The sequence below is a fragment of the Phoxinus phoxinus genome, assembly GCF_949152265.1.
Source record: "Phoxinus phoxinus genome assembly, chromosome: 6".
Taxonomy (NCBI): Eukaryota; Metazoa; Chordata; class Actinopteri; order Cypriniformes; family Leuciscidae; genus Phoxinus; species Phoxinus phoxinus.
In genome coordinates this window covers 33,108,366-33,135,605 of record NC_136881.1, presented here as the reverse complement: position 1 = coordinate 33,135,605, position 27,240 = coordinate 33,108,366, and the positions used below count along the sequence as shown (strand labels likewise).

Genomic DNA, 27,240 nt, shown 5'->3' with positions numbered 1-27,240 from the left:
ACTAAAATTAATAAGCAAAGTCAACAATTAGCCGTCAAAGTTTGTGACCTTGCAGGTATGACATATTTTACTAATTTTTGTCACGTGCATGTTGACGTGTATGCAGACTATTATCGATTGTGTTAGCAAGCATACAGTCCTCAATTACTTTTAAAAGTATTTTACACACGTTTCTTGTCACAGAGCTCATTATTTCATGGTTTCAGGTTGGCTGATTAACGTTAAGCCATGATGGCAAACTCAGAGCATGTTGAGTTTAAGTCTTTACTGTGCAAAGAGAATGAAGGAACCCAGTCTTTGAGAGAAGTAGGAATGATTACACAGACTGTTGAAGGTACTGGAAAAAAAATGTTTTTTTTGCTAATTATTTATCCATTTCCAGCCCAAACCCAGCGCCACATTGATGAGTAAAATACTGCTCTTGTTTACAGAAGACACTACAATGGCGCCCTCTTTTGGTGATGAGAGGTCCTTTTTGTGTGAAGGTCCTGCCGCAGGAAACACTTCTCCATCCTCTCTGGATAAGAGAATGATTGATGAAAAAATCTCTCCCATAGAAAACCAACTTCAGTTCTTGCTGAACAAGGCAGATGAGTTTCAAACACAGCTTCTGTGGAGGTGCGGTTATATTTCGAAAAGAAGATTTTGATTGTTTTCTGTTACATGATGTCTCATATGTTATTGGATTTGTATGTTGTTTTGGTATTAGACGAGACGAAAAAAAATTCTTAAAAATTTTATTCTACAAAAGCAAATACGTCAACACAGAAAAAAAAAGCTGTACTCATGAAAAGATTTCATTGGGTCTCTTTTTTAACAGCCAAATGTGTTCTGATAAAAAAATCTGCTCTTCTATGTATTGTTGTTATAGCCAAGACTGCCTCCAGAATTATGAGTTTGTCCATATTGTCCCAATGTTTCTGCAAACTTGTCAGTCGTACTTCACTTACTTGGAGTCCACAGCCAGAAACTCCAACCCCTTCCGCCCTCCTCTGTCCACATATATTCGCACACAGGTGAGAGACTGATTTATTCTGCACATCTCACGCTCTGCATTGTGGGAATAACTCACATATTCTCTGTGTTTATATCCATCGCAGCTTTTGCAGTTCTCTCAGCAACTGTGTTCTCGTCTGGAACAGCTGATGTTGCTATACGCCTCCTTCAGTTTCGTCTCACTGGAGGAATCTGATCCACTGAGGTACAAACTAGTTAAAAATCATAGATAAAGACAGGCAGAAGACTCATCAATGACGGGGAAGAGTCCGTCAGAAGATATGGATCCTTTATTAGCACAAAAGGAAGGTTCTCAGTCAGAGGCCTGTTTTTTTGGATGTATAGTAATAAGTGCAGTCATAAAATACTCAGGGATTGCATTATTTCTGTTAGTACTATTTCCTTCATTGCAGATTTTCACAAAGTATCTCTTTCTACAGTATCTCACACTTCTATATTGGCCAGTGTCAAATAGACAACATGAAGCTGTCAATCTTCCGGTACTGTTGCCCCACCCCCTTTCTTGCCACAGCCAGTACTGGGCTATACAAGCGTATGCGCTGGAATGTGGAGCGAGAGATACAGGGAGGAGAAGGAAAGACATATGACAGTGCAGAGTTGTAAGTGAGGTTTAGTCAGAGAGACAGTCATTTATAGGTCCAATCCCATTTGTTTGTAAAAAGGAGTAAGGGGAATTTTATTGCATTTTTACTTATATTTTTATAGAAATTTTTATTATTACTATAATCAGTTTTTATAATACTTGTTATTAGTTAATAATAATGTCATTTAAACATCCATTTTCAGCCAAAGCAACTTTGTTAGATGCGCAGGGAAACACTGATAACAGTGTAGGAGTAATATCTCAACAAATATCCAGTTTTTTGTTCATTTTGGCATGGGATTGAATTATATTGTGTGTGTTAAGTGTGGTTTAAAAAAAAAAAAAAAAAAAAAAAAGCTTAACACCAAAAACATTCTAAATTCCAGTACAAATCTCAGGTTAATTCTCAAAAAGAGAACGAGTCATATTTTGGCGCTGAATAATGCCACATCTTAATTTTTACAACAACCCCTTACTACCTTCACAGTTACTTTCTGTGCTGCGAGGATGTCATTGAGACACAAGATGAAAAGGATGGAGAGGGAACATGCGAGGGAGAAAATACTGAGAGAGAGAAAAGAGTGGCAAGGATTTGGTCTATTGGTCGGTGGGTCCAGATGTACCCTGACCCAGAGGACATCACTGAATGGTAATGTATTGCCCTTAGTTCAATAGGAAAAGATGATTAAATGCATTATAATCACTTACATTACTATCTAATCATATATCCTTTTATAATACTGCAGTTACAGTTTCTACTTTCCACAATACGCAAACAAAAACTGAAGCCAATCCTAGACAAGCGCTCAGCTGGTTTGAGATCATATGTGATTTAGGACTAACAGTTAAGCTAGCTGCTAAATTCATTGTGTATATGTTTTGTAGGGTGTTGTGTTCAGTCCCTTGTGGTCAGTACAAGCAGCTGTTATGTCTGGGATTTGAAGAGCCGTCATCCTGCACTGCCACAGACTGCCTGCTGGGGGTGCTGCTGTCGCCGGAAATAGATGGTACATTTGGCGTTAAAACATGAGGTTGTGCTTGCTCAGGGCCTCACCCATTCTGGAAAGAGCATTTGGTTTATTGAAATCAGATGAGTAACAGAGTACAGATAGAAGTTGTAAATCCAAAATCTGTATATCTTTCAAAATAACTATTTTATAGTTCATTGCTATTGTTAATGTTGTTCTGCAATGTCAGTTTGTTATGTTCAATGATGAAAAGCTCATTAAGCGGAGTAAAATTTCAAGATTAAATGTCAAACCAACTTTATTTTTCATGAAAGCATTAAAATACAGTGGCCACCCAAGTTACAAAGTCCAGAAATAAAACCTACTGGCAGTCCTCCTGGCCCACTGCCTACTCTTCTCTATAATACAAAGAAATAAAACAATCCTTCCTTTCAAAATAATAAATTACAAAAATATACACAATAAAAGTGGGGAAATGTACCACTGAGATGAAGTTGTGTCTTTGCACAGTTGTTGGAAAACATGGTAAAGAACAATGTAGAGGGCAGAGCATTATGAATAACGTTGTTGTATTCCTTCATTTTTCTTATTGCAATTCAGCCCAGTCAGAGCTAGAGAGTTGTTTTCAGTGCATTGTTAGTACTGCTGTTTTTTGTCTCTATGCAGTAGCTTTCCTGTACATTTTTTGTAAAGTGATATGTCAAGTTATATACAACAGTAGTTCAGCCAAAATACAGTGAAAGTCAATCTACCTGGAATCCCTGTGTGTTCCCTGATTAAAAAGCAAAGTGGTTCCTTTGATATATATATATATATATAAAAAAGTAACAATTCTACAATTACAGTGTCAAAAACAGTACTATATATATAATCTCTAAACTAGTTCACAGCACTGGACAAACAGGCAGTACACCAGTATTGTACAAATTAAATTAAAACCTCTCTTCATAATACAGTAAACCGACTTCAAACATGATTCTTTAAAAAAATAATATACATGTACTTTCACAAACGACAAAACAGATAATATAGGCGAGATGAGCTCCAATAATAAAATTGTACGTTAACATTCCTCTGGACAATCAAAATTGCCAAGTTAAATCAATTCATTCAATCAGATGTGAAACAAAACAACTCAACTCAAAAGATACACAAAGACAATAACATCTGACTCATCTAATTACAAGTTAAATTTGGGTGAACATATTAGGCCTGCTTATAATGTGACCCATTGGATTCCCTTTGCTTTGGAATTCTTAAGTGTTTTTTTCCAGACGCACAGATAAGTTGCAGAGAAACAGAGACAGATCAGTGAAAGACCATTTTTCCCATTCATACTAGATAAGACAAAACAATTAGACCCCAAGGAGGGATTGTAAACACTTGGTAGACTATTGTGAGACAGTGTATGAGACTGCTAATTTAGCTAAAAGTCCTTCCAGCCCTCTAAATGTGGGAGTCAATCTGAGGCACAGCAAACCAGAAAAGTTTATTTAAACTGCATGAGTGTGATTATGAGAGCTGCTACCTGTTCCTCAAATAGATACTAGTCATTCAAAATTCGGACAGGTAAGGGAGGCACAGTGTTCAGAAGGTTCACAGTAAAGATGATTATTTGATGTAGCTGCACAGTTGTCATCTCATATAGTTACAACATGTCTGTAACACATTAAAATCTAGACTGTCAAAGGCTCTGGTGTCAGCTATTTCTAAAATGTTACAGCAGTGCATTTAGTTCCAGAAAAAAAAACAAAAAAACTACAAATCATTACTTTGTAGGTCACAAATTTTCCATGTGTCACTCTTTATAAGACCAAAAATGATCTTTGACCCTCAAGATGTTTAGAAATTTCAGGTAGCTGTGCATTCTTTGGAAAATCTGTAATACTGTCTTCTATTTTACAGTTTTCATTTCTAAATTACTCCATGAATTACGCAGTGAAATCCCTGCAAATCTTGTCAACCAGCGGATTTAATTAATGCCTGTGCAATGAGTTTTTCGATAATAGCATTTTGTGCTATTTAATTGCACAAAAGCTGCATTAAACCATTTAGGTCATTTTGTAATAAGCATAGAGCAAGCAAAAAAAAAAAAAAAAACCTACACGTTTCATTTTACCTCATCTTTTTCACAGATCTTTTGCTCAGAGAAGCCAAAGAAAGGAGCCCATTTTGTTTAAACTTGCTCAGTCATTGAGTTGGCATTCTGCCTCCCTTGTAGGTAGAGGGCTCAATAATGACTAAGAGATAAATGCATGTAGTTCAAGCCAGCCAGACATATCAATTAAACCTTAAGGAAATGGCTTTTAGGCATGGGGGCAGGTCAGATGTGGCTGTAGGACTGTAAGTGTTCCATTGCTTTTGAGTGGGCGGAGAGTTGAAATGAAAGCTCACTGCTCTAGAATAACTCTCAGGTTGAAGACCAATCAAAGAAAGAGCAAGATGGTGATAGTCCAGTTCTGCAGCATCAGTTCTTGTTCATCAGTTTTCTATTCCAACACTTGCTGAAATACTGCAGAATGGAAATAAGATGAGGCTGTCCAGCAATCTGTGACTACATCCTCCGTAAAACTGTATCATAATCTAATGCTACAACATGCACTTCCCTATTGGTGGACCTTCATCTTAAATTCTTTATTTGGGAAGCTTTTTATTGAACTTTCCTCAGTGATGTGTCTCCAGCTCTACAACGGTCCACTCACCTTGAGCAGAGCTGCCTGGGACCTCAGGTGAGAAGCTGCTCACAGACGTCACGGTGGCTGAAGGGGGTGTCAAAGGTGGCAACAAGTTGGGCCACAGGCTGCTTTCGAGGGGGCTGAGTGTCCCACCTGCTCGTCCAGGGAGCAGAAAAAGGGGCGAGCAACCATCACCTGTAAGCAGTAATGTCTGATGGATGAGCTGATGAACAATGTCCACCTTCTTGCCCCAGTCAAACTCCAAAGGTGGAGGTTGCTCGGGAAATCCCAAGGGAGAAGGACTGTCTTGATGTGATGCAGGGTCCATCTCCTGAAGTTCTCGCTGTGGATCTTGAGTAGTAGACTCTGGGGAAGGTGTTGAGTATTGTGAATAAGGATCATCAGAGTCATTTTTTTCAGTGCATCTCTGCATGTCTTCTCCAGGACACACATTAAAGGAGCTTTTATCTTCTACTTCCTCAAGCACTCTTTGTCCCTCCTCCTCCTGTTCATCTTCTGTGTCACTTGCTTCCACGGTTTCATAGATGGTGGAGAGTCCTGAAGAAGGAGAGAGGACGACTGGTGTATGCACCTTGTGTTTTTGCTGCTGCTGCTGTTCAAGCTCTTGTTGCCACTGCATGATCTGCTGTCGCTGCTTCAGTTCTTGTTCCTGCTGCTTAAGTTGCAACTCAAGTAAATCTCTCCTCTGTTCCTCTTCCTGCTGCTGCTCTCTTTCATTCCTCACTTGTTCTTCCTCTCTCGCTTCTTGTCTCTCTTGCTCTCGATTACGTTTCTCCTGTCGTTGCTGGATCTCATGAAGGTGCTGTTGGTGTTGCTCTAGACATCGAAGTTGTGTGTTTGTCACTGCATTTGGTATTCTGGGTGGGAGGTCAGTGGGAAGTCGTGGTGGTTGGGTCACATGGGCAGCACGTGGCCGGAGACGAAGTTTGGACGACATCGTCATTTGGATGGAAAGCAAGTCATTTGGTTGTGGCGGAAAGCTTAAGTTCCTTTCTGTAAATGAAGCATAGAGTCCAGAGCATGTTAAAATAGGAGAGTTAAGCAGAATGCAATAAAACAAATGTTAAAAATGGTTTTGGTGAAGCAGAAAAAAAAGCATTGTGTAGAAACAAAATTGTGAGATTGCAGTATAAGATGAAACAACTGTAGCAGAAAAAGAAAACTAATTGTGCACCTTGTGACATTTTGTGAAGAGATTTGTGCAATAAAAGTGGCTATACCCTGTATATGCAGTAACCACTAACTAGTGTGAAGAGCAAACAAAGAAAACAAAAGCTGATGAGGTAAACCATCTCCCTTAATGTGACAAGCTGAACACATGCAAAAGTGAGTGCTCACCATGCATATTACAATACAGCAGAAAGCAAACATGTTCTTTTTTTTTTAAACAATGAGAAAACATGACCCACCAATAGATCCATGCATATAAAACAAAACATGCTTTACACAATAAGCCCCCTCAGTGTACAGCATATTTCTTTGGTGAGGTGAGCATGCTTAAAAACAGGAAACATTACAGAAAAGTGCATTGTGCAAAGCAAGTCCAGTTTGGGGATTAGGAACAACCCAGCATAGGGATTTACTGAAGTCCAATTAGTCCAGGTAAATATGTCAAGTCAGCTCCTTTCAAATAGCTTCAGCGGTTAATAATCAGAGTGATTAAAGCGGTTTCACCCTGTTAGTCCCAAAGTGGAAGGTGTGCAAAGTCTACTCCAGAAGCAGCAGTATCAAAATACAAAGATGGAGAATTAAAAAAACAAAACAAAATGAGGTGGAGGACTTAAAGCACCTTGATAGAGGGTGAGATCCAGAAGGTTGATGGGGTCAGATCTTGTTTTTCCTCCTCTGGATGGTAGGGAGTTGAGAGCAAGGCGGGATCAAACAAGGAACGGAGGAGGAATACAAGCAGAAGGAACATACTGGCATAGAAGAAAAACTCTTCTGCTGCAAGCATCCTGTTTTCTTTATATAATTAACTTACACAAGGTTTAACGTATGTATTTGTGTGCAAATGTGTAAATAATTAACTTACACAAGGTTTAACGTATGTATTTGTGTGCAAATGTGTATGTTCAAGTTTACAATTTAGTATCAGTAACTGAATTATAATGCCACAACAAATACGGTACCAACTGGTTTAAGTGAATAAATCAAATATTCCATTATGACCCAAATGTGCTCTGAAGCTTTAATAAAATAAAACAATACCAAGAATGGGTCTCATCCTTATGTACTAAATATTTTACATTGTTTCATAATATTAAATCCCTAATATGAAATTCTAATGAATATAACAAGGTAATCTTTGTTGTCATTTGGCTACTTCAAATGTTACCAGTTTGAAAGTCCATAGTGATGGATGAACAGTGGGCATTAAAATAAACCAGTGCAAATTACCTTGAAATTCAAACCTCAAGAAACATACAGAGTAAAAAGAAATCATGTTAAACATCTAACCTTTATTTAACGCTAAGACAATACGTACTCCAAATAAGACATAAAAAAGGAAGGGGTTAGCAAACCCTAAAGTGCAGAAGAGAGAAACATGTGAGGACAGGATATGATAATGATGAGGGGAGAGGGATGAAAGAATGGCATTTATAGTTAACAGACAACAGAATACAAAAAGCAATGAATATACATTTGTTCAGTTAAAAAAGAATTGGATAAATACACACAAAATATGTTGAAAGTCCATTACATTGTTCATTTTTCTTCAATGCTTCTTTTTGTCATTTTGAAGACTCCACAAACAAACAATTTCATGCCAGTTCAGACCAACACCCATTATTAGTTTTAAAAAGAATAGTTGAGAAAAAGTCACCTCAAGTGTAAATGGTAGTAGCTATTGCACATACAGGTTCTAAGCCATATACTTATAAATGTAATTTTAATATCCGTTTCATATTGTGTAAGTGGAACCATTGAATGAGCGTTTTCTTAACTGAATAAAAAGACATCAACTGGGAAACCCCAAGCTAGACAAAATCCTAAGTGCACTCTATACGTTACCTGCCAGGGGACTATCAGTCTTTTCGCATATAGTGGAGTAGTAAGGATGCTGAGTGTTAAGATCTTGCTGCTCTTCTTGGTGCTGTGGGGATGAAGGGTCAGCCAAACCTGACTGTAAGGATACAACTCTTGGTACTGAATCAGGCTCAGGCAACTCACTGGACTCTCCACACAGCATGTAATGTTGCTCTGGGTAGGACCGGAACTCCCCATGTTGGCTTTTGATATGATCAATCTTTTCCCCGGATGCAGTAGTAGGTATCAGGATCAACTCTTTAAGAAGAGATGGATCCTTTGCCTCATCTGGGAGCTGCTCTTCGTTTTCAAGAGAAAAGATACCAGGACTCTTGCTGCAACTCTCGGCAGATGACTGGGCATTGGAGTTAGAGGTCATGTAGTCAAAGCCATATGATGCAGCAGAAGTGGCAGACTGAGGGGTCTCACTATCACCACCAGCTTCATTCTCCCCACCCATTTCTTCACGCTCCTCCAGACTGGACACATTGTGGTCTACAGGCACAGTTTCAAAGACATTTCCAGTTCCAGGTAGCTCAGCTTGAGGTTCACTGATCTGCATTTCACCTTCCGTGTCACTTGCCTCATCCTCTGTAGCTGATGAAGGAGATGATGGAGCAGTTGCTGGACCACCCAGTACATCATCAGCTGGCAGAGTTTCTGGTTCTTCTTCCTCATCATCATGTTCAAGGTGGATGCCTAGGTCCTGCATGATGTCAGGCAGGACAGTGGGGACAGGGTCCAGCGGTTCTGGCTGCAGCTCCCCTTTAGAATGGGTTTCAGTATCGGAGAACTTGTTGCAATCTTCCACCTCTTCTGGTATACTTGCGTCTCTGTTACTATCAGATGTTAAGTCAGGGTGACTGGAGGTACCAGACTGAAATTTGCAAGTTTGAGAGGGTGTCATGTCTGGTTGGGGGCTAACATCTCCCTCTGCAGCACTTAGTGGGGCTTGTTGAGGTGAGCAAGTTGGAGGATCATAAAGGTTTGGTGGTAGAGGAGAGGAAGAGCCTCTTTCAGAACTAACATCAAGTTTAGCTTGAGCAGGTGTTTGTGTTGGGGTCTCTGGGTCTGCTTGCCAACATTCAGAGGAAGGACTTGAGAGAAGAGTAGAGGCAAGTTGTGGTGGCTGGGCCCAGGCATCAGCATAGTAACTAGACTGGTTCCACTGGGTTGCCAGAGGGGCAGAGGGAACCATGGGAGGAGGCTGGATTCGGTTCAAGTTGTCTAATCTGTAGTCTTCGGTCAAGTCATCCTCATCTGCATTCCCATAACTTTCAAGCCCACTCTCAGTAATGCCCTCACTTGCCATTTCTACATCTTCATCCTCTTCATCGTCCTCATTGTCATGATGTTGCCTATGAGAGTCCTCTGCTCTTTCTGACCCTACCTCCATGTCACAAACTCGATCATCATCGTCGTCATCGTCGTTAGCAAGAATATCTGGAACCTTCTCAAAGTCAGGGGACCCAACAGATGCACCTTCACCATCAGCTCCTTTAAGGCTTGCATCACCTAGATCATCCAAGCTTTCCGTACCCTCTAGGACACCTGGAGCGCTGAGCTCTGATGCTCCTTGCTGGCTGCAACTCACCTCCTCAGAGTCAAGCTCCGAAAGCAAGGCCCCTGCCCGCCAAACAGACCCAGCAAGTCCAGCTGACCCAGGTCGAGACTCTTCGGTAGGCTGGGTGCCACTCATTTCTGACAAAGATACTTGCTGACTACCTTCTCTCTCTTCTTCTTCATAACAGTCACCGTTAATCGCTTCAGCTTTTTCAGCCACCTCTACATCTGAGGACACTATAGTAGCAACAGAGTCATTAACTGGTGAAGCAGTCATAGTTTCCTGCTCAGTTGCTTCCTGCACAATTGGTGCCACAGCCATAAGCTTTTCATCAACTTTTTCAGACACATGCTCTTCAGATTCATGATCGACCGCAGATGATGTCGGACAAGCCACTTCAGCAGGACTAGTTTCTATTAAAGCCTCTTGAGCCTCAGGCTCTGTTTTAGAAACATCCAGCACACTTTGGGAGTTTACATTAGGGACCTGCACATCTACATTTTCCTGCACATCTAAAGAGTAGGTTGGTGCATCCAGAGAACTCTCAACAGTTGGAGTAACTTCAGGCCCTGACACAGACTCTTCCCTGGCTATGGCAGCAGCTGTTGCTACAGCAACAGTAGCTACTGCAGCAGCTGAAAGTTGCACGGACTCTGCTGCAGCTTCTTTATCATCAGGCTTTGCTGCAGATTGTTTATCATCTGACTTTCCTTTGACAAGTGGCAAAACAGACTGTGTTGGTTTAGATGGTTGAAGCTTCACACCAACCCCACCACCTGCTTGTCTACGACCAGGAGACGCTGCAGCATTCTTGCCTGATGCTGGCCGTGAGGGATTGTTTCGTGGACTTGGGGGCACCTTACGTGTTGGTACACTTTTTTTGTCATCTGGTTTGGGTTGAGGTGCTTTGATGCCAGGTGGAGGTCGTTTGGCAGCTGCAGCCGGTTTTGGAGCTTCTGAATTTGAAGGCTTGTTGGAAGCAGGACGAGATATTGTTGAGGCAACTGTTCTTTTTGCAGGCGCTGTAGTGCTCGTTTTTCCAACATCTATAAATGACAAATAGATTTTGATAACTAAATGAAATGAGCAAAAAGTAAGCAATGCTTTACCATAAATTGTAATTTATGCCAATAAACGGTGCATCACCTTTCCGAGCAGCTGATGCTGTAACCAAGGGTTTAACAGGCTGTTGTGTAGCAGTGCGGCTTGTTCTAGTAACTGAAGTAGTAGAAGTAGTTGTACTGGTTACAGTTCTTCCTGTAGCAAATATAGCAGCTGGTCGTGGGGCAGAACTTCCAGTTGCCCTAAAGAAAGAACACAAAGTCATGAGCAGGTTAGAAAAAGGGTGATGTCTGTTTGATGTTTGCCATTTCAATTTTGGATGCGTTTTACACATTCAGATATTTTACTGTATGATTGAAAAAGTACAAAAAGCTATGTTTCAAGGTACAATCATTTGTTTCATTACAGTTCTTCCAAGATACTGTTTTTTTTTTTTGTCAGTACCGGTATATGCACAAAATAGGTTCTTATCAAACCAGCTTTCTGTCTTGGGTAGTACATCTGTAGTCTGCATGTGTACCATAAAAGCAATTTCAAGCAGCAACAGAAAACCAATCCACTAGGTTCCATTAATCAACTAATGCATCTACCTCTCATTTCTCTAACCTGAGAGAAAGTGATTGGAGTAGGAAACTAGAAAAGGGAGTAGAAATGGTGTGATGAATAAAATAGGAGTGGGGATGGGTAAAGCGTTTGGTAAGAGACCACATTAGGAAGATTATAATCAATTTCCTTCGGCCTAGCCTATACTCCCTTAATGTAGTTGCTTCTTAATTCACGTTTTCATGTTCACATAGGGGAGAATTAGTGATCAGAAGATCACTTGCATCATCATTTTATATGCCTTGGTTACTTGCCACTTAATGGATGCTTTTTTAGTCAAAAAGACTTGCGGTTCCTTAGCTAGATAATCGACAATCATATTTGCCTTAACCGGACCCAAGACTTAACACTTTGATAGGATCTGATAAAGTTCTTTACAGTCGGTTTTATTTGGACATACCATGGTTATTTGGTATTTTATTTAGACGTTTTATATGGTCACAGTTCAGTGCCACTGTATTCACTGCATTTAGTGAATCCCAGACAACAGTTACAAGCTACTAACCTAAATAACAGGCTGCAACTAATCAGAAGAACTAAAAGTAGTAAGACAATAATAATCAGAGTAATATGCAGGGGAAACTGTTGTGTAGACCATCTATATTTAGTTTTTAGTGCTGTCAATAGATTAAAAAAAAATAGGCAATAATCGACACCTAATATATTAATAACAAGTTAATATATTTTTATAAATGTAACATTCACATTGACCACATTTCACTAACATGAAACCAGACTTCATTCACCCCAATGGAAAGCATCTTTACACCATGTAGCAAATAGTAAATCTGTTAAGAGTGACCGATTTTAGCAGCAACTTCAGCGTCTATTTATAATTTAGAGAGCATTTGATTGGCCAGAAAATCTGATGAGAAGCTGAAGTGCAGTGATGTCATCAAAATGACTATTAATTTTTGAATGCTTACATCTTCTAAATGTGGATTTGTCATTGTTTGAGCACACTAGGTGATAGATAACAGTAAAGCTAAAATAAAAGCAAAAAAATCCATTTTTATTTCATGGGGACTTTAAGACCTGACACAATCTATTTTAGACATTAGTTTAACACTTTTTTTGTTTTGTTTTTTATTTGTTTAAGACTCTGCTTACGAGGATATTCGCCAATAACAGGCATTTCAACAATTTTGTCCGTTCAAATGCAAAAGAATGTCCATTCTGCGCTGTCTGAAGCGGCATTCTGTGCCCAGGTTTCACAGGTGTTTGTTCACAGAGCCGCTTCACAATGCGGCAGTGCAGATTTGAGTTATTTTTTGCTTCTTATTGCGTCCAAAAGGTTTATTAGCACTTGAATGAATGATAGTGTGATCAATCATACGTAATGCCAAAGGATGGCCGGAAAAAAACGAATGCAGCGTAAATTGCATTAAACGCTGCGGAATGCCATCGGAAAAGATTAACGTCTGTTTAAATGTCATGACCTTTGCATTCATCTTTATAATCAAAAACATCATAAAATACTTTTTGTAAGCAAGAATCAGATCTTCCAGAACTTCAAAAGATAAGAACTATATGAAGCATGTTGGAATGCTCAATTCCACACCAATAACCATGACAGAAGACATACTCCAGCTCTTCGCGAAGACAATACAGGCAATGAGCGCGTTCCTTATAGAAGTGCACAATAGACCCCACATGCCAAGGCTATAACATCTCCCCCACAAATTATTCTGAAACAACGGCCAATTGTAAAAAGAATGAGAACAAAAGAACTGGAATTTCCCAATACAATTCCATGACCTACATTACATTTATTTGTACTTTCTAGGACACTGATTAAACCATCTTTGGTCAAATTAAAGCAGAATAAACAACAATAGGGAAAAGAACTTAGGACTGCAATCACATTACATAAATAGAGGGCAACTAATATAACAGGAGAGCATTAAGGCATAAGATAAATGTAGCATAGCAACTAAAGTAAACAGCTTTGCATCTTTATCTTCATTTCTGTCGCAATATGGCTACAACTCGATTCAAATTATGCAGCTGGAGAGTACGAAACAAGCAGTTTCCACAGACATGCTGACCTCAAAAGCTCAGGCATTCAAAGAATTAGGTATTTACAAAAACCTTTGCCTGATTAGGGCTCATTATTTCTGGCCAAACAGAACACAAATTGCCATGTCTACAATTTTGATAAAGACAAGACTCGACAATAACATGGTAGACCATTATGTACCTATTTTTCCAAGTCCTATACAACAAAATAATTGGTCGAGAAGTTTAAGATGACAATAAAATGTAAAAACGACGCTCTGTGAATGATAGTAGAGTTTGTGCTTTTCTTCGGTTAAGAGGTCAAAGACGTTCCTATAGGAGCAATCTGCCTTTAACTCAATGGAAAAGAACACAACACCCACTGGCACAGACATCTGCATATCAATAATTAAGCTTTAATTAAGTAATGGCCATAAGGATGAAGGTACTGTTCTGGATTTGTTTTTTGTTTTAAGTGTTCAGCAGAGCATCGGGCAGTGGTTTTCCTTTGCACAGTTACACACTGCTTTAAAACATTGACACTCACACACTTTTAACTGCACCATTCATTCTGGACCTTTAAGGGTTTTCGATGTTTTTATTTTCAACCTCATTAGCACCATTTTAAAATTTATAAGCTCATTCATATTTAAACATTTGTCTTGTGTGGTATAATGTGACAAAGGCCATCTGGTTTACTAGTAATTTTGCAGCAAAGGAAAAAGGAAAACAAATAGAAAGGCTAACCAGAAGCTCAGTTCAAGGGAAATTAAAATGCTCTGACTCCCGTAGGCTAAAAATTCAAGAGGCTCACTTTGCAACCTAGACAGAAAAACTCCAAATACAAAAGGAAATTTGATTTGGTGAGAACAGCACTTATCCAAATCCCATGAAACTACAAACTGAGTGAGCAAGATGGTTGGTCTAATAAAAGTGGCAGAACCCTGGCCAAAAACCCTCTTTTACCACACAATCACAATGTTATCTAGTATAGGCGGATCTTTTGTGACGTCATTGTTTATGTTTGTCACGTTGCATCATGGGAATCGTGTGGCAAGAAACACCGCTAGATACCTGTAATTTGATTGTTTTGCACGTTTGGAGGAGGCTTTAGACAAGAGGATGGTTCACTCTTGCTGTGTGGTCGATTGTACGGCTCGTTGGGGGCCTGATAAAAAGTTTTCGAATTCCATCCGAAAAGGATCACGAAAAACGAAAGAAATGAAGTGGTTGTGTGCAATTAGGCGATTGAACCTGGACGCTCCGAAGAAGTTCCTTCAGCTTCTGATCGAGTTTGTGAGGCTCATTTGTTCATGGTTAATCTTAGTAACTATTTATAGAAGATTGAATAAAAAAAATAGAATAAAAAAGGCTAATTTGTTCATGATTAATATTAGTAACCATGTATTTATAGAAGATTGAATAAAAAAATAAAATAAAACTGAATGTCAAATCAACCGAGTCATATGTTTTCGCGTTCTGATTCAGGTGTCTTTTAGCACGAGCACTGCTTTCTGTTTGGCAGAAAAGATCGGCCCAACTTTTCGAGAAACAAAATAATCATAGGCCTACAGACTTTTGAAAGTCTTTAATCTTTCATGAATGAAGGGTCCAGGGGTTTCTATTAAATAAGAATAAATGTCTCCCCAGCAGATTGGTGGCCAAGACACGGGCGAGTCGGACCAACGTTTTTTGTCATCCCAGATCTCATATGGGCTTTGAATAACTTTGATTTTGTCACCAATACAAATTTTGAGCTTCTCTCCAAACCTCCTCCGGCCTTAAGATGTTAAAGTGCTTATATATTGTGGATTTCGCCCGCTAACTCTCTTGAAAGTGCTCGTCGCGTCTTTACAGCCCACCATACTGTTTGTTTTGTTGCCACACAACCACTGGCGCATGCGTACAAAGATGTCAACAAAGATCCTCCTATAGACAGGAAAAAATTATATCTCCTTCTCCTAGAAATGCCTTAAAATATCTAGCTGGCACATAGTATACCAGAAAGAAAAGTAAGCGTGAAAGCGAAGATAAGAGGAGGAGGAGAAGCTGTAGTTGAATCATGAGAAGACTTTGATGGAACTAGTTTACATTTCCCACAGTGGGGGCGTGATTGTGTTTCTGCAGTGCAAACATTTCATTTGAAGCTACAGTGAGGATATCCATTGTGTGACATGCATCAAAGGAAAACATAACCATCTAAACAAAGATCAAATGAGTACTCATAAATCACACGATTCACAATCCATTTCTCTATTCTCTGAGCATTTCATTCAAGAGTGAATTCAGAGTCAACGCAGAAGCACAGTGCACACAAACCACACCCTGTAGTTTGCCTAAAACACACTATAAAAAGGGAGTCTAAACAGCCTTGTAAACTGACATTACCACATAAATACATCGAATTAAGCACATAATCTGTAATCAGCGGATAAGACCAGTCATATCACATCCACATTAACTGGCTGACCACATTTACTCTATGTACAATTGAGGAGATCGGATATGGAAGTAATCATCTGCAACAAACAGTTTAGCTCTCTTCAAAACAAGGTTCCCAAACTTATTCGCCAATGACTTCAACGTCATGCAGTCATTTATGATTACTTAAATTAATATAATTGAGTTTTTTTAATAATAAATCTATCAAAGAGCACACTCAAAGTGAATTTTAGATCTGAGCAACAAAGAAAAATTCCATGACTGATTTAAAATGATGTAATATAAAAAAAATTAATTTACATGCAGTTTGTGTTTTCATTGTGTTATAGGCATTATTAATCATAAAAGAAAGAATAAATAGTAATAAATTGGGGAAGGACATGTTTGTGAGATGGGGAAATAAATAAAACTGATCAGTCCCAAACATTTGATTCTGATAAAGATTAAGTAAAACTGCAAAATAAAATTTTATGTTGGGATGGAAGTAATAAACAAGAGACTAAAGACAAAAAAGACGGACATAATTGCTAATGTTGCTAACTTGGATCATAAAAGCAGTCTAACTCAAGTGAAGATACCAATTATCATTCCCAGAGTGTATCATCAACAAAAAGAGCACTGTTGAGCCTATACTCTGGTTAAGCTTGAACTAAGCAGTCTTTCAGGGAGAATGACTCACAAAGGGACAGAAACTTGAGCCAATAACTGCCAGACACACAATAGTGACCATTCCACTGCAAAAAGCATGCAGTCATTGATATCTGTATGGTTTCTCCACTAAATGGTGTCCTAAACACAAAGCAGTTCCCAAATGTGACTGCATCCAAATCTGCCTTATTGATCCCTTAAAACCACATAAAAGTCAAATATTTGTTCAGTTCCCAGCATTTCAATTTTCCATTCAAATACAGTAAAATGTCCAAGCTCAAATGACCATCTAGACTTCCAAAAGCTGCTTTACCTGTTAGTTTTGGGAACTGCAGTGGTTTTGGCTGTGGCTGAAGTGCTGGGTTTGGCAGCAGGGGCAGCGGCTGGCCTTGGAGCTGGAGCTGAAGAAAAGAAATAATGTTCCAAGTGAAAATTCACTGGGACTGCTTTGGAAAATCGTAAAAGAAATATCATGCAAAGCCATGATGAAAAGAACCACAATTAAATTACATTTATTTTACAAAAAAAAGCACATAATGATCACTACACCATGAGAGGTGCGTGTTGTAACTACCACATGATAATAATGGATTATTTTCTAATTACGATTAGTTATTTGTACATGTCCAAATCAAAACTTAGAAGTACCAGAACTAAACTCATGCCAGGCCATCTTACCTGTGGCTTTGGGTTTGGTTGCAGCACTAGTGGCGGGTCTTCTGGTCAGGCTGGTGGCTGTGCCGACAGCTGTTCCCGTCTTTGTTCCACTGGCAGCAGTTGTTGTCATTGATCTGCTAGTTCCAACAGTCGTTGCTTTAGGTTGGGCCCTTGAGGTTGCAACAGCAGTAGAAGAGCCAACAGGTTTCTTACTGGGACCAGATTGTCCAACATTAGTGGTGGATTTTTTCTTGTCTGTTGCAGTAGTGGCCACTGGAATGGGTTTCTTGGTTAGGGTACTCGCTGCAGTCTTTGTGAGGCCATTAGCCGCACGGCTTTGGGTTGCTTTGGGTCGTGTCCCTGGTCCAGTGGTAGCCGGGCCTGCTGCTGTAGTCTTGCCTTTGACTGGGCATTTGGATTTGCTTTTAGCATCGACTGCTTTCCCAGGATCTTCCTTCCCAGTTAGAGGAGCTGCTTGCTCAATTTGGGGTTCATCAGGTTGTGGAGGTGGTGATGATGTGCCATTTGGAGATCCCCCATCACTGCTGGCTGGATCCGTTACGGGTTCTGTTCCTTCAGTTTCCATTGGTTCAGCTGGTGATGTGGCCACCCCATCAGGTTTCATCTCCAATATTACCCGTCGATTGGCTGCTGCTACTAGATACACTCGCTGGATTCAGTGCCGCTCACACACTGAACCCAGGGATAACAGATGTGTTCACCAACTCAACAATTGCCCTGTAAAAATGTGTGAAAAAGACACGAATACAATCAGTTTAGCAGAGAAAAGCTTTTGCTATGTGTAATAGAATAAAATACTTTCAAGTATTTAGAGTAAGAAAAAAATAAACACTGCACTGAGAGAGAACTTTAAGTTAAATGGGAAGCAGTGTTTTCTAAAGGGAACCATCCTCATGAATGGTGACTTGGGAAAAACAGGAAATGGTGCATTATGAAAGAACCAAAATACAAAAAAGATCACATCCAGGTCACGGTAGTTTTAAAATAGTTATATAAAGTTAAATATCTGTGGTTGCCAAAAATAGTGACAATTTAGTGCATTATTACAGGATGGAATATTGATCACTGTACATTTTACAACTTATAACATTGCCATTCACTTCTCACTCATTTCATTCACCAATACATCAGTCAGAAATGGCTCCATAAAAAATATATATATATAAAAAATATCAGGATATTAAGATGATTTATAGCTTTAAATTGGGTGGATTATTTACACAGAGCCATCATCACCACCACCTGCTACTGTATACATAAATATGATGCCATTATCTGGACTGTAGGTTTTATCTACTGGTTCATTCAAACTAGTAATTTCCTGTCTGCCAAGTGTAAACAGAGATTATGTCATAAGTGAAGAAACACCTACCGGTATGTCCCAGACAGTAGACCATTTTCAAGCCAAATAAAATTTTGGTAGAATTCTAAAAGAAAATTTCAATATAACTCTTTTACTGGAGCACTGCACTATGCAAGTCTATGCAACAACAACAAAAAATCCTTTTGGGGACTGATGCAAAAGCTTGTCAGCAAAAAAAGTGTGGAATTTGGGCTCTAAGAAAGAAGGATAAAGGGTCAATGTGGTGTAGAGGGGGGCTTTGCACCCATTCACCCCTCTCCATTCTCCAAACTCCTTTATTCAGAATCCTCTTGTCTTACTCCTTAACCACATAACCACAACCCCCCTCTTTCTTCCATTCTCCTTCCCCTCCTCCTCTGCATCAGATCTGTTCCTCGTCTGCAGCCATACAGATGGCCCAAGCAGCTGAGCTATTGTTCTGGCTCTTCAACAAGCCCAAGCCACCATTCCAGAAAGCAAATAAAGAAAGGGGAAAATAGTGGGATGAAGTAACAATGATGAGCAGGGAAAGCAGAGAAATCTAATTTTAAATCATCATCATGCAGGAGATGAGTGGGCTCAAGTGTGTGTGACAGAATCAAGAAGAGTGAAAAAAAAAACTGTGAATAAAATGTTGAAGGAAGTCACTCAAGAGACAGAAAACAAAGATGGGTGACAAGTTCTTGAAAAAACTTGTCATCCTAGAGGCCAAGATGATGAATTGGGAGGTCATCGTTCTGTCCAGGACAGCACAGAAATTACCCAGCAGCCCTGCTGCTGTGTCTCCATGTGGATGTGAAGATCAACCAGGGGACATTCAAAAAAAGACATCCAATTTAGTCAGAGAAGAGTAAAAAAGTAAAAAAAAAGGTTGGACGGCACAGATAATTGGAAAACAAGAGAATATCTGCAGCAATGAATCCAGCTGTTTTACATCACAGTTCAGCTTCCCATGAATATCAATCCATCTCTCTCACCTCTTATTAATATTTTTAATTAGTTTTAAGTTTATATTTTCCAAATAGTATGAACATCTTTGTTTTGTTTTTCCATGTCTATAACGTTATTTAAAAAAAAAAAAAATTCAGTTTTAGTTATTTTTGTACATAAAGTTAAACTGAAATGAGAACTATCAGGGAAATCAAAAGCAAAAGCACTTGTGAGAACATTCAGGTGCTCATGAAAAAAAGCCTACTTTATCATCCAAACCAAATCGGTTCACACTTAAAAATAAAAGTTCCAAAAGTAGGTTTCACAGCGATGCCATATAAAACTATTTTGGATTCCCCAAATAACCTTTCAGTGAACAGTTCTTAAAATAAAAATAAAATAAAATTTAGTGTGAAGAACATCTTAACATCTAAAAGAACCTTTATCCACTGTAAAGACCCTTTTGTGCAATGGAAAGATTCCATGGATGTTAAAGGTTCTTCATGGAACCACAGATGGCAAGAACGAATGTCTATTTTTTAACAGAACCAACTTCAACCAACAAATTTCTGTGATTTTTCCATGGCCTTTTCAGCCATTTATCTATTTGATTCAAGACTGATCTGCTAATGAGTCTTTCAGACTCATGCATGAATCAAATCAACCAATTAATTTAAAAGAACTGACTCAAAGAAACAAGTCACTCAATTTTTTTTTTAAATGACCATGGTTTAAGAGCAAACAATAGCTATATGATATTGTAGAGCACAGCATAACTAGGAAAATGTATGATTTTCCAGGCTTGGAGAACCAGATTTTAAAAAATTACTATTTGCAGTTTTTCAATGAAAGTAACCGTGTCTGCCTCTAATTAAACCACATGCCTGTCTTGTCCAATATCTTAATCTGTTATTTGTTTGGATTAGTGAATTTACATGTATAGACTGAGGATTATAAAAGGTGCCATGAGGACATTTTAAAACGTGCTTCCCTAATCCTAAACCTAGCCCTATATTAAACTTCTGGTGTCATCAGATCTGAAGTAAAAGAAGCTGAATTAAGTTTACAAAGCTGCTTTCCACATGGGAACGTCCTTTCCAAAGTGTGTGTCCTTTTACTTAGTGTAGTGGTTTGATGGACTGCTGTGACAGCGTCCCACTAAGCAGTTCAGAAACATCTGCAGACGACAGCTAGAGACACACACACGCACAAAGCAAATGTCACATTCTATCTAGAGAATCTGTGCAAGAGAAACTGATACAAAATGAAAAAGGAACAAATAGCGAGACCTTGCAAACCCAAATTCCTGCACAGCCATAAGCAACTGTCATAGACAGACATGCAGCTATTTCCATGCAGCTGTAGTTGGCCACATCCTGCATTCTTGTAATAAGAGCCAGCAGCAGGACCCAGGCCTCTGTTTAACAAATATATATCTATATCCTCATTCTAATTGTTAAGTTTAGTTATAACTTGTAATTTCACAAATTAGTTATCATCTGTAACTTGATGTTACCTGGCGAAAACGGAAAAATAATAATCGGAATGGGGGATCGAATAACGAAACGGATTTCACCAGAGGTAAAAAAGCAGACAGAAACGACAAACACATACCCCTCATACAATCTGCCCATACAAGGCAGTGCTCTCACAACGCTACCACTGGCACACGCACTCCTAAGAGATCAACACATGAAAACACTGAAAGAGTGCAGCAACACACACCCCTCCTATTCCCTCTCTTTTACTCCCTACACATTAGACAATTAGTCATCGGACTCCCACACTGACTCCATGAGCCTGCTCTTACCAAAGACTAAAATGATGTGCATATTTCAATTGGCAGGTCCAAAACAGCTCGCATAGCAAATTCAATTTTTCTTAAAAGGAAATGAAAATAATCCCATATTTTAGCTACTCACCCTCAAGACATTCTAGGTGTATATGACTTTCTTCTTTCACCCAATCACAATCTGAGTTATATTAAATCATATCCTGGCTTTTCCCAACGACATTGAATAGTGGGCGAGTTTTTGAAGCTCCAAAAAGCGGATCCATCCATCCATCCATCACGTTCACGAGAGGGTCGAGTTCCGGCGGAAGGGTGACCTCTGACCCGACGTATATGTAGCTCCTTTTCTCTTATATCGAAATCCTCTTTCCCACTTCTAATTCGTTAATTTTGGTCTAAACTCGTTAAATCTCACCTGAGCTTACGCTACACCTACAGCCCTGTCAGAAATGGCCCACCTCATATGCACTTTCGATCTTGTGGACTTACAATGGTTGCTGAATGCACGTGTCCATGAGACCGTAGGGGGTCCCATTTGTAATTTTAGGTTTTAGAAGGCTGCTAGCACAATAAAACAGTAATCTTGTAATATACATTGTGAAATATTTACATTTAAAATAACTTTTGCAATATATTAAAGAATTTATTCCTGTGATGCAAAGTCTTCAGTGTCACGTGATCCTTCAGAAACAGTTGTGCTGCTAAATGTTTAAAACAGTTTTCAGTACTTTTTCTGATTAATATATATATTTTTTTATTATAAATCTTTAAAATTTAGTGCATCCTTACTGAAAAAAGAAAAGAAACGAACTTACTGACCTCAAACTTTTGAATGATATAAGAAAATCTGCAAATAATGAAATGGCAAATTATTACAAATAATATTTTGAATACACATGTAAGCTCGGACTTGTTTTCAGACTGACCTGCGTCTCAAGTTGATAACTCACTGTTCAGAATTTGCACACTGCCCTCTGAAATTTGCATGGGCATCAGTCTGTGGGTGTTCACTTTTTACTTTCACTTCCCATTTAGAAAACGGCAGCCAGTAATAACTAGGCCCGACAGTGTTCAGTGTTCATTTTAAAGGAAAATCTTCAGAATGGATTTAAAAAAAACAGTCAAATGTGCAACAGAGTACTAAACTCTTATAAGTAGCTTAAAGCATAATCAAAATAGCAAAAACATTTAATAAACTGCATAAAGCAGCTTATTTTCCAAAATCAGCAAAGGAAAATATGGGGGGGTTCTCTTCAGATTCTGTCTTGGCCTGCATATCAGTTACATCCCAGAACAAAATGGAACATGCTGCGCAGTGCTAGAAAACCCAGATTCCCATCTTTCTCCCTGAGCTACATCTCAGCATGTTTATGAGCACACCACATTCCTTAATACGGACAAGAGACAGGAAGTCGCAACATTCATATACACCCACAACTGTGAGAGTGAAAACTGCCCATGCGAAATAGTCTCCTCGCAGGAAGGGGGGGGGGGGGGGGGTGTCTTTAATATGCTCAAAGTAATAAAACAGTCACCAGTGGTGAGTGTGATTTCTCAACTTTCTGATTCTCCACACAAACACACACCTTTACAGATAAAATACACCCATACAAATCAGCATGTTGTAAATGTTCTCCACCATTAACATAAGTTCCTTTAGCAGGTTTCAGTTCTTATTGTGGTCAATCCAAAGTAACCTGTCGTCATTAGTACTGTAATTTGCATTGGTAATATACTAATTGGTGTAGTAGGGAAGGGCAATGGGTCAGTATTGTGTGTGGTGTCGAGCTGAAGTGTCAGACTTCAGGGAGTGTGAAACGGTAGTAACGATGCAGATAAACAGGAAGAAACGTGACGACCCTGCTCCCACTCATCCAACGGGATTAACTCCAGACAAGCGAGCCGTCTGTGTTGTCTCAGTATAGGGTGTGAATGGGGCTTAATGACCCAGAAGGGTTTGATTTTGCCATGCCTAATGTAAGGATTAAGAGAGGACATTCCTCATTGTGTGCGGCGCACCATGCTGACGGGGGCTGGGCACAGCCAGAACGGGGCTGCCAAAACAACATGAGAGATATTGGACAGAAAGAGGCTGCAAAACGACACGGGACAGAAGTAAAAGTGGTGTAAAAGGCATTTTGAAGAAACTTAACTTTCTGAGCGTAAATTGAGTAAAGAGAAAGCTGGAACCATCTCACGTGTTCAAGATGGACAAAAAAGATTAGCGTCAGAAGATGTTATGGAGAGGGAGGGAGTTTTGAGAGAGGGAAGGAGAGAAAGAACAGATGGTGAATGGTGGCGTGGTTTGGGTGTAGTTTGCATACTGGACACGCAGCAGGACGCTGTGATGGATAGAAACTGAGCCCAGGAGGATTAAAACAGGACATCGGTTCCATCTAAAAAACACACACAAACAAACTCTCTGCCAAGATATCTAGCACTGGTTAGCTGACAGTTAAAAGCTCTTATGTCAGTGGCAGGGTTTCAGCAGATTTGGGGGTTATAAAACCACCAGAAATGATTTAATATAATAAAGGGGTATTTCAAAATGTTCTTTCCAAATGTAAAACTGACGTCAAGCACCAAGTAGATTATCCCGATGGTAAAAACTCAGGAAGCCATTTCACAAGAAACGAAAGCGTACCAGGACTTAATGATTGTCTGGAATTCACATTACTGGAAGTGGAGTCAATCGAGTTTACACAAAACTAGGTTATTATGAGAGTAAGGCAGTGGACTGGTGAATGAGCAAACCGATTTGATGACGTGGTTTATTTCATTAATCTACTACAGAGAATTGGGGCTGTGCATCTGCTTGTCCAACTCGACCACCTCACCATGAGGTCACGGCTAAGCTGAAGCCAACCAGACATCTCAAAAGCTGTTAAATGGTCCAATCTGTGACTGCTGTATTGGCCAGGACATCAATAGATAAATATGCATATTGCATACAAACACCCTTAAAGGGTTAATTAATCCAAAAATAAATTCTGTCATCATTTACTCACCCTTATGTCGTTCCAAACCCAAGATTTTTTTCAATCAGAGATTTCAGTCTCTCCATTGACAGCTACGCAACTACCACTTTGACGCTTAAAAAAAGTTCATAAAAGGAATTGTAAAACTAATCCATATGAATTGAGTGTTTTAGTCCAAATTCTCTGAAGAGACTCGATTGCTTTATGATGAAGAGATTGAATTTAGGCTTTTATTCACATATAAACATTCGTCAATGCACTCACCGACCACAGACTTGAGAAGGAGCAGCACCAAAATACAAAAACCACAAAAAACAAAACCTGTTTTGGCTCCAGCCCAAGATGACTCAACAAGTGATGAAATCATTAGCTCACAGGATGCAATAGAAAGCACAATAAATCGATACATAACACTATCGGCTAAAATACCTAAGTCTAATGGAGCAGCAAGAGAGATTGGTAAAAAAAATGTCCTGTTTAAACAAAGCTATCAAAGAAGTATGGCTAAAACAACCATTGACAGCAGCTGTCCCTGCTCAACCCTATTCTGACTGACCTGAGCTCAGGCACACGTTGAAACAGAGAGGGGCTATCATACATTTTAGAATAGAATGAGGCATTTATATAGCGCTTTCATATGTACTACTAGGACAAGTATAGACATTACAATGAAATTTTCACATGTACTCGGTTCTACTATTCTAGCATCAAACTGGTTTTAGCTCTGGATTGTTTGGTCAGGTCAATCAGGGGTTTTTTTTAAGGGGGGGGGGGGGGGGGGGCACAACAACAGCTGCCATTACAGACAACTGGGAAACACAATAGACCATTATGGGCTAAACAAGACATCATAGTGGATTCACATTGAATGGCATAGACAAGAGTGTTTAAAAATACCCTGTAAAGAATTTGATCTCTTGCAAGTTACTTAAAGGTGCACTCAGCAAGTTTTTGTAAAGGCTACAATTAGCTGGCTCATATTCGACCAGTGGTGGTACCAGTTTTGGACTTGATAGTAACACCTATTGCCCTGGATGCATTTTTTCTCCCCACTTGAATTTTTTCGGTTCGAACAGCCTACCAGTCTATTCTATCAATCTGGACCATGCTGTTAACTTGTTTTGCTAGCTTGCTGTGTTTAGAAGTAGCTACTGACACATACTGTTTTGAGTAGGCTACTGACTTAAAGTCAATGTATTAATATTGTTACAATTGCTAACTGGTTAATTAAATAATTCCACTGGTCACGTGATCTCAACATGTCCACGCCCATGGTGTGTAGAATTAACTCTTTTGGAAGAAGACTGATATGTCTTCATCTAGTGTACCACATTTTAAGGATATTTCTAAAACGTGCTTTCCATATCTTTATGTCAACCCTGTTAATATGGGAGGAATCACCGAATGCACCTTAAAATTATAATTTTTCACACAAAACGACCGCTCATGAAAGAATCGCTGGTGAATGGGCAACAGTTCCCGGAGCGGCCGCGTAAATATCCGGGCCATTAGCGCTAAAAGCGGTCATGAACTTCTACTGAAGCCTAGAATGTAAACAGAGACAGGGTGTGATGATAGACACGCTGTTATCTACATACTGACTGGCGTTACAAGGGCATGGTGATAACACAGAACGACATCAACACGATTCAAACGATAATTTCTAGTCAAAACGTGGCATTGACCAGACAAGCTCAGGATAAGTAGCCTACCACAGGCGGTCCACATCATGACCATATCAAACAACGGCAATCCATGAGAGTCCACTTATACTATCGATTTTCTCTGAGCTTAGAAGTTTAGTCGGATAGAGAGAGGCGAGGCGGGTAAGAATAACACAGGACAGCTAGCTATGTTGTGGACCAGCGTGTAGCCTACTAGATTCGTTTATCAAGCGATTAATAATCATTATGCGCGTTTCGATTAAAACAGGGATTGGAATTCCTCAACATAAAATATTGTAATTCTCAAGAACTGCTGAGCATATATAGACTACAATAGAAACCCCCCACAAAATGCAGCGATTTCTTTGAATTTAGGACCGATGAATGTTGTATTCATAGGCTATTTTGTAGAAAACATTATCCTTTTATGCTCAAGAAAAAAAATTCCTGCAAGGACATTTTTATCCGAGCACATGTAACATGTAACCGTCCGCAGCAGCCACGCGAAACATTGGAGTAATTACGATGCCCTTCACGCGCAGTGATTAAACGGCTACAAACGTATATTAAAAATAATAATCGGTGTAACAAACGGAGCGCAGGCCGCTGTTCAGTTCATACCATGTGTGTAGCCTATAAATCGATACATCCTTTAAAAGCCCAGCCCAGCCCAAACATGCAAAATCCGATCGAAACCGAACCTGATACGAGAAAATATTCAGAACGACAACCGAATGCAAACCAAGTTGATTTTGGTCCCGAATGAAGTGACAATATGAACAGAGAATTTGAACCAGGCAAACAGGTTGAAAGATAAGCAAAGTAAACATGCTCTATAATGCCATTGATTTACCTTCAGATGGTTTTAAAAGCGTCCTGTTTCTATTACTCTGCTTCAATCTGGAAAAGCAGGCAATCCACGACTTCACACCGGCGACAAGGTGATACGGGAGCCGTGAGGTTCCTTGTGCAAACTGCTTAAAATACACAAACGTGCAAAAAAAAACAACCTTTATCTCAGCCCGCTGCTTTACTCTCGCGTTTCACCTTGAGCTGAAACCAGTGTGAAGGAAGTTAATCAACTACTAACGTGGCAATTAAGAAACAAAAAAGGAACAAGCTACCAAAAAGCCCATCGGACTCCCGGTTTTCATCCAATGGGGTCAAGTACCGAAATTCACTTCAAAGGGCAGTGATGTCACTTTACAAACTATGGCCCCGCCCATCTAGCATCCAGCATGACTGAGG

General features: G+C 39.5%; 2 protein-coding genes across 3 annotated transcripts; one reads left to right on the top strand and one right to left on the bottom strand.

Annotated features, from left to right (window-relative positions):
* Window positions 1–163: 163 nt before the first annotated feature.
* Window positions 164–5,156, top strand: cUnh19orf67 (chromosome Un C19orf67 homolog). 2 transcript variants are annotated; one of them, XM_079617345.1, is made up of 7 exons: window positions 164–334; window positions 435–618; window positions 872–1,016; window positions 1,101–1,201; window positions 1,437–1,616; window positions 2,088–2,249; window positions 2,486–5,156. In XM_079617345.1, the coding sequence occupies exons 1-7, from the start codon at window positions 229–231 to the stop codon at window positions 2,628–2,630; spliced, it is 1,023 nt and encodes a 340-aa protein (XP_079473471.1). In that variant the 5' UTR covers window positions 164–228; the 3' UTR covers window positions 2,631–5,156. The 2 variants fall into 2 exon arrangements, with proteins under 2 accessions (XP_079473471.1, XP_079473470.1); XM_079617344.1 differs by having other exon boundaries at window positions 167–334; window positions 432–618.
* A 76-nt stretch (window positions 5,157–5,232) lies between these two features.
* prr36a (proline rich 36a) lies at window positions 5,233–27,176 on the bottom strand (the record flags this gene model as incomplete). Its single annotated transcript, XM_079617343.1, has 6 exons — window positions 26,846–27,176; window positions 17,287–18,003; window positions 16,922–17,009; window positions 11,002–11,159; window positions 8,277–10,901; window positions 5,233–6,257 (listed from the first exon to the last, which is right to left on the bottom strand). Exons 2-6 carry the CDS (start codon window positions 17,888–17,890, stop codon window positions 5,233–5,235), a joined length of 4,500 nt encoding a protein of 1,499 aa, XP_079473469.1. The 5' UTR covers window positions 17,891–18,003; window positions 26,846–27,176.
* Window positions 27,177–27,240: the final 64 nt, after the last annotated feature.

What these genes read in the sequence shown, in the direction of transcription:
- cUnh19orf67 (XM_079617344.1), top strand. Translation starts at nt 229, where the DNA reads ATGATGGCAAACTCAGAGCATGTTGAGTTTAAGTCTTTACTGTGCAAA. An exon ending in CAAACACAGCTTCTGTGGAG is followed by an intron (nt 619 to 871) that starts GTGCGGTTATAT and finishes TTGTTGTTATAG; the next exon opens with CCAAGACTGCCTCCAGAATT. An exon ending in ACATATGACAGTGCAGAGTT is followed by an intron (nt 1,617 to 2,087) that starts GTAAGTGAGGTT and finishes CTACCTTCACAG; the next exon opens with TTACTTTCTGTGCTGCGAGG.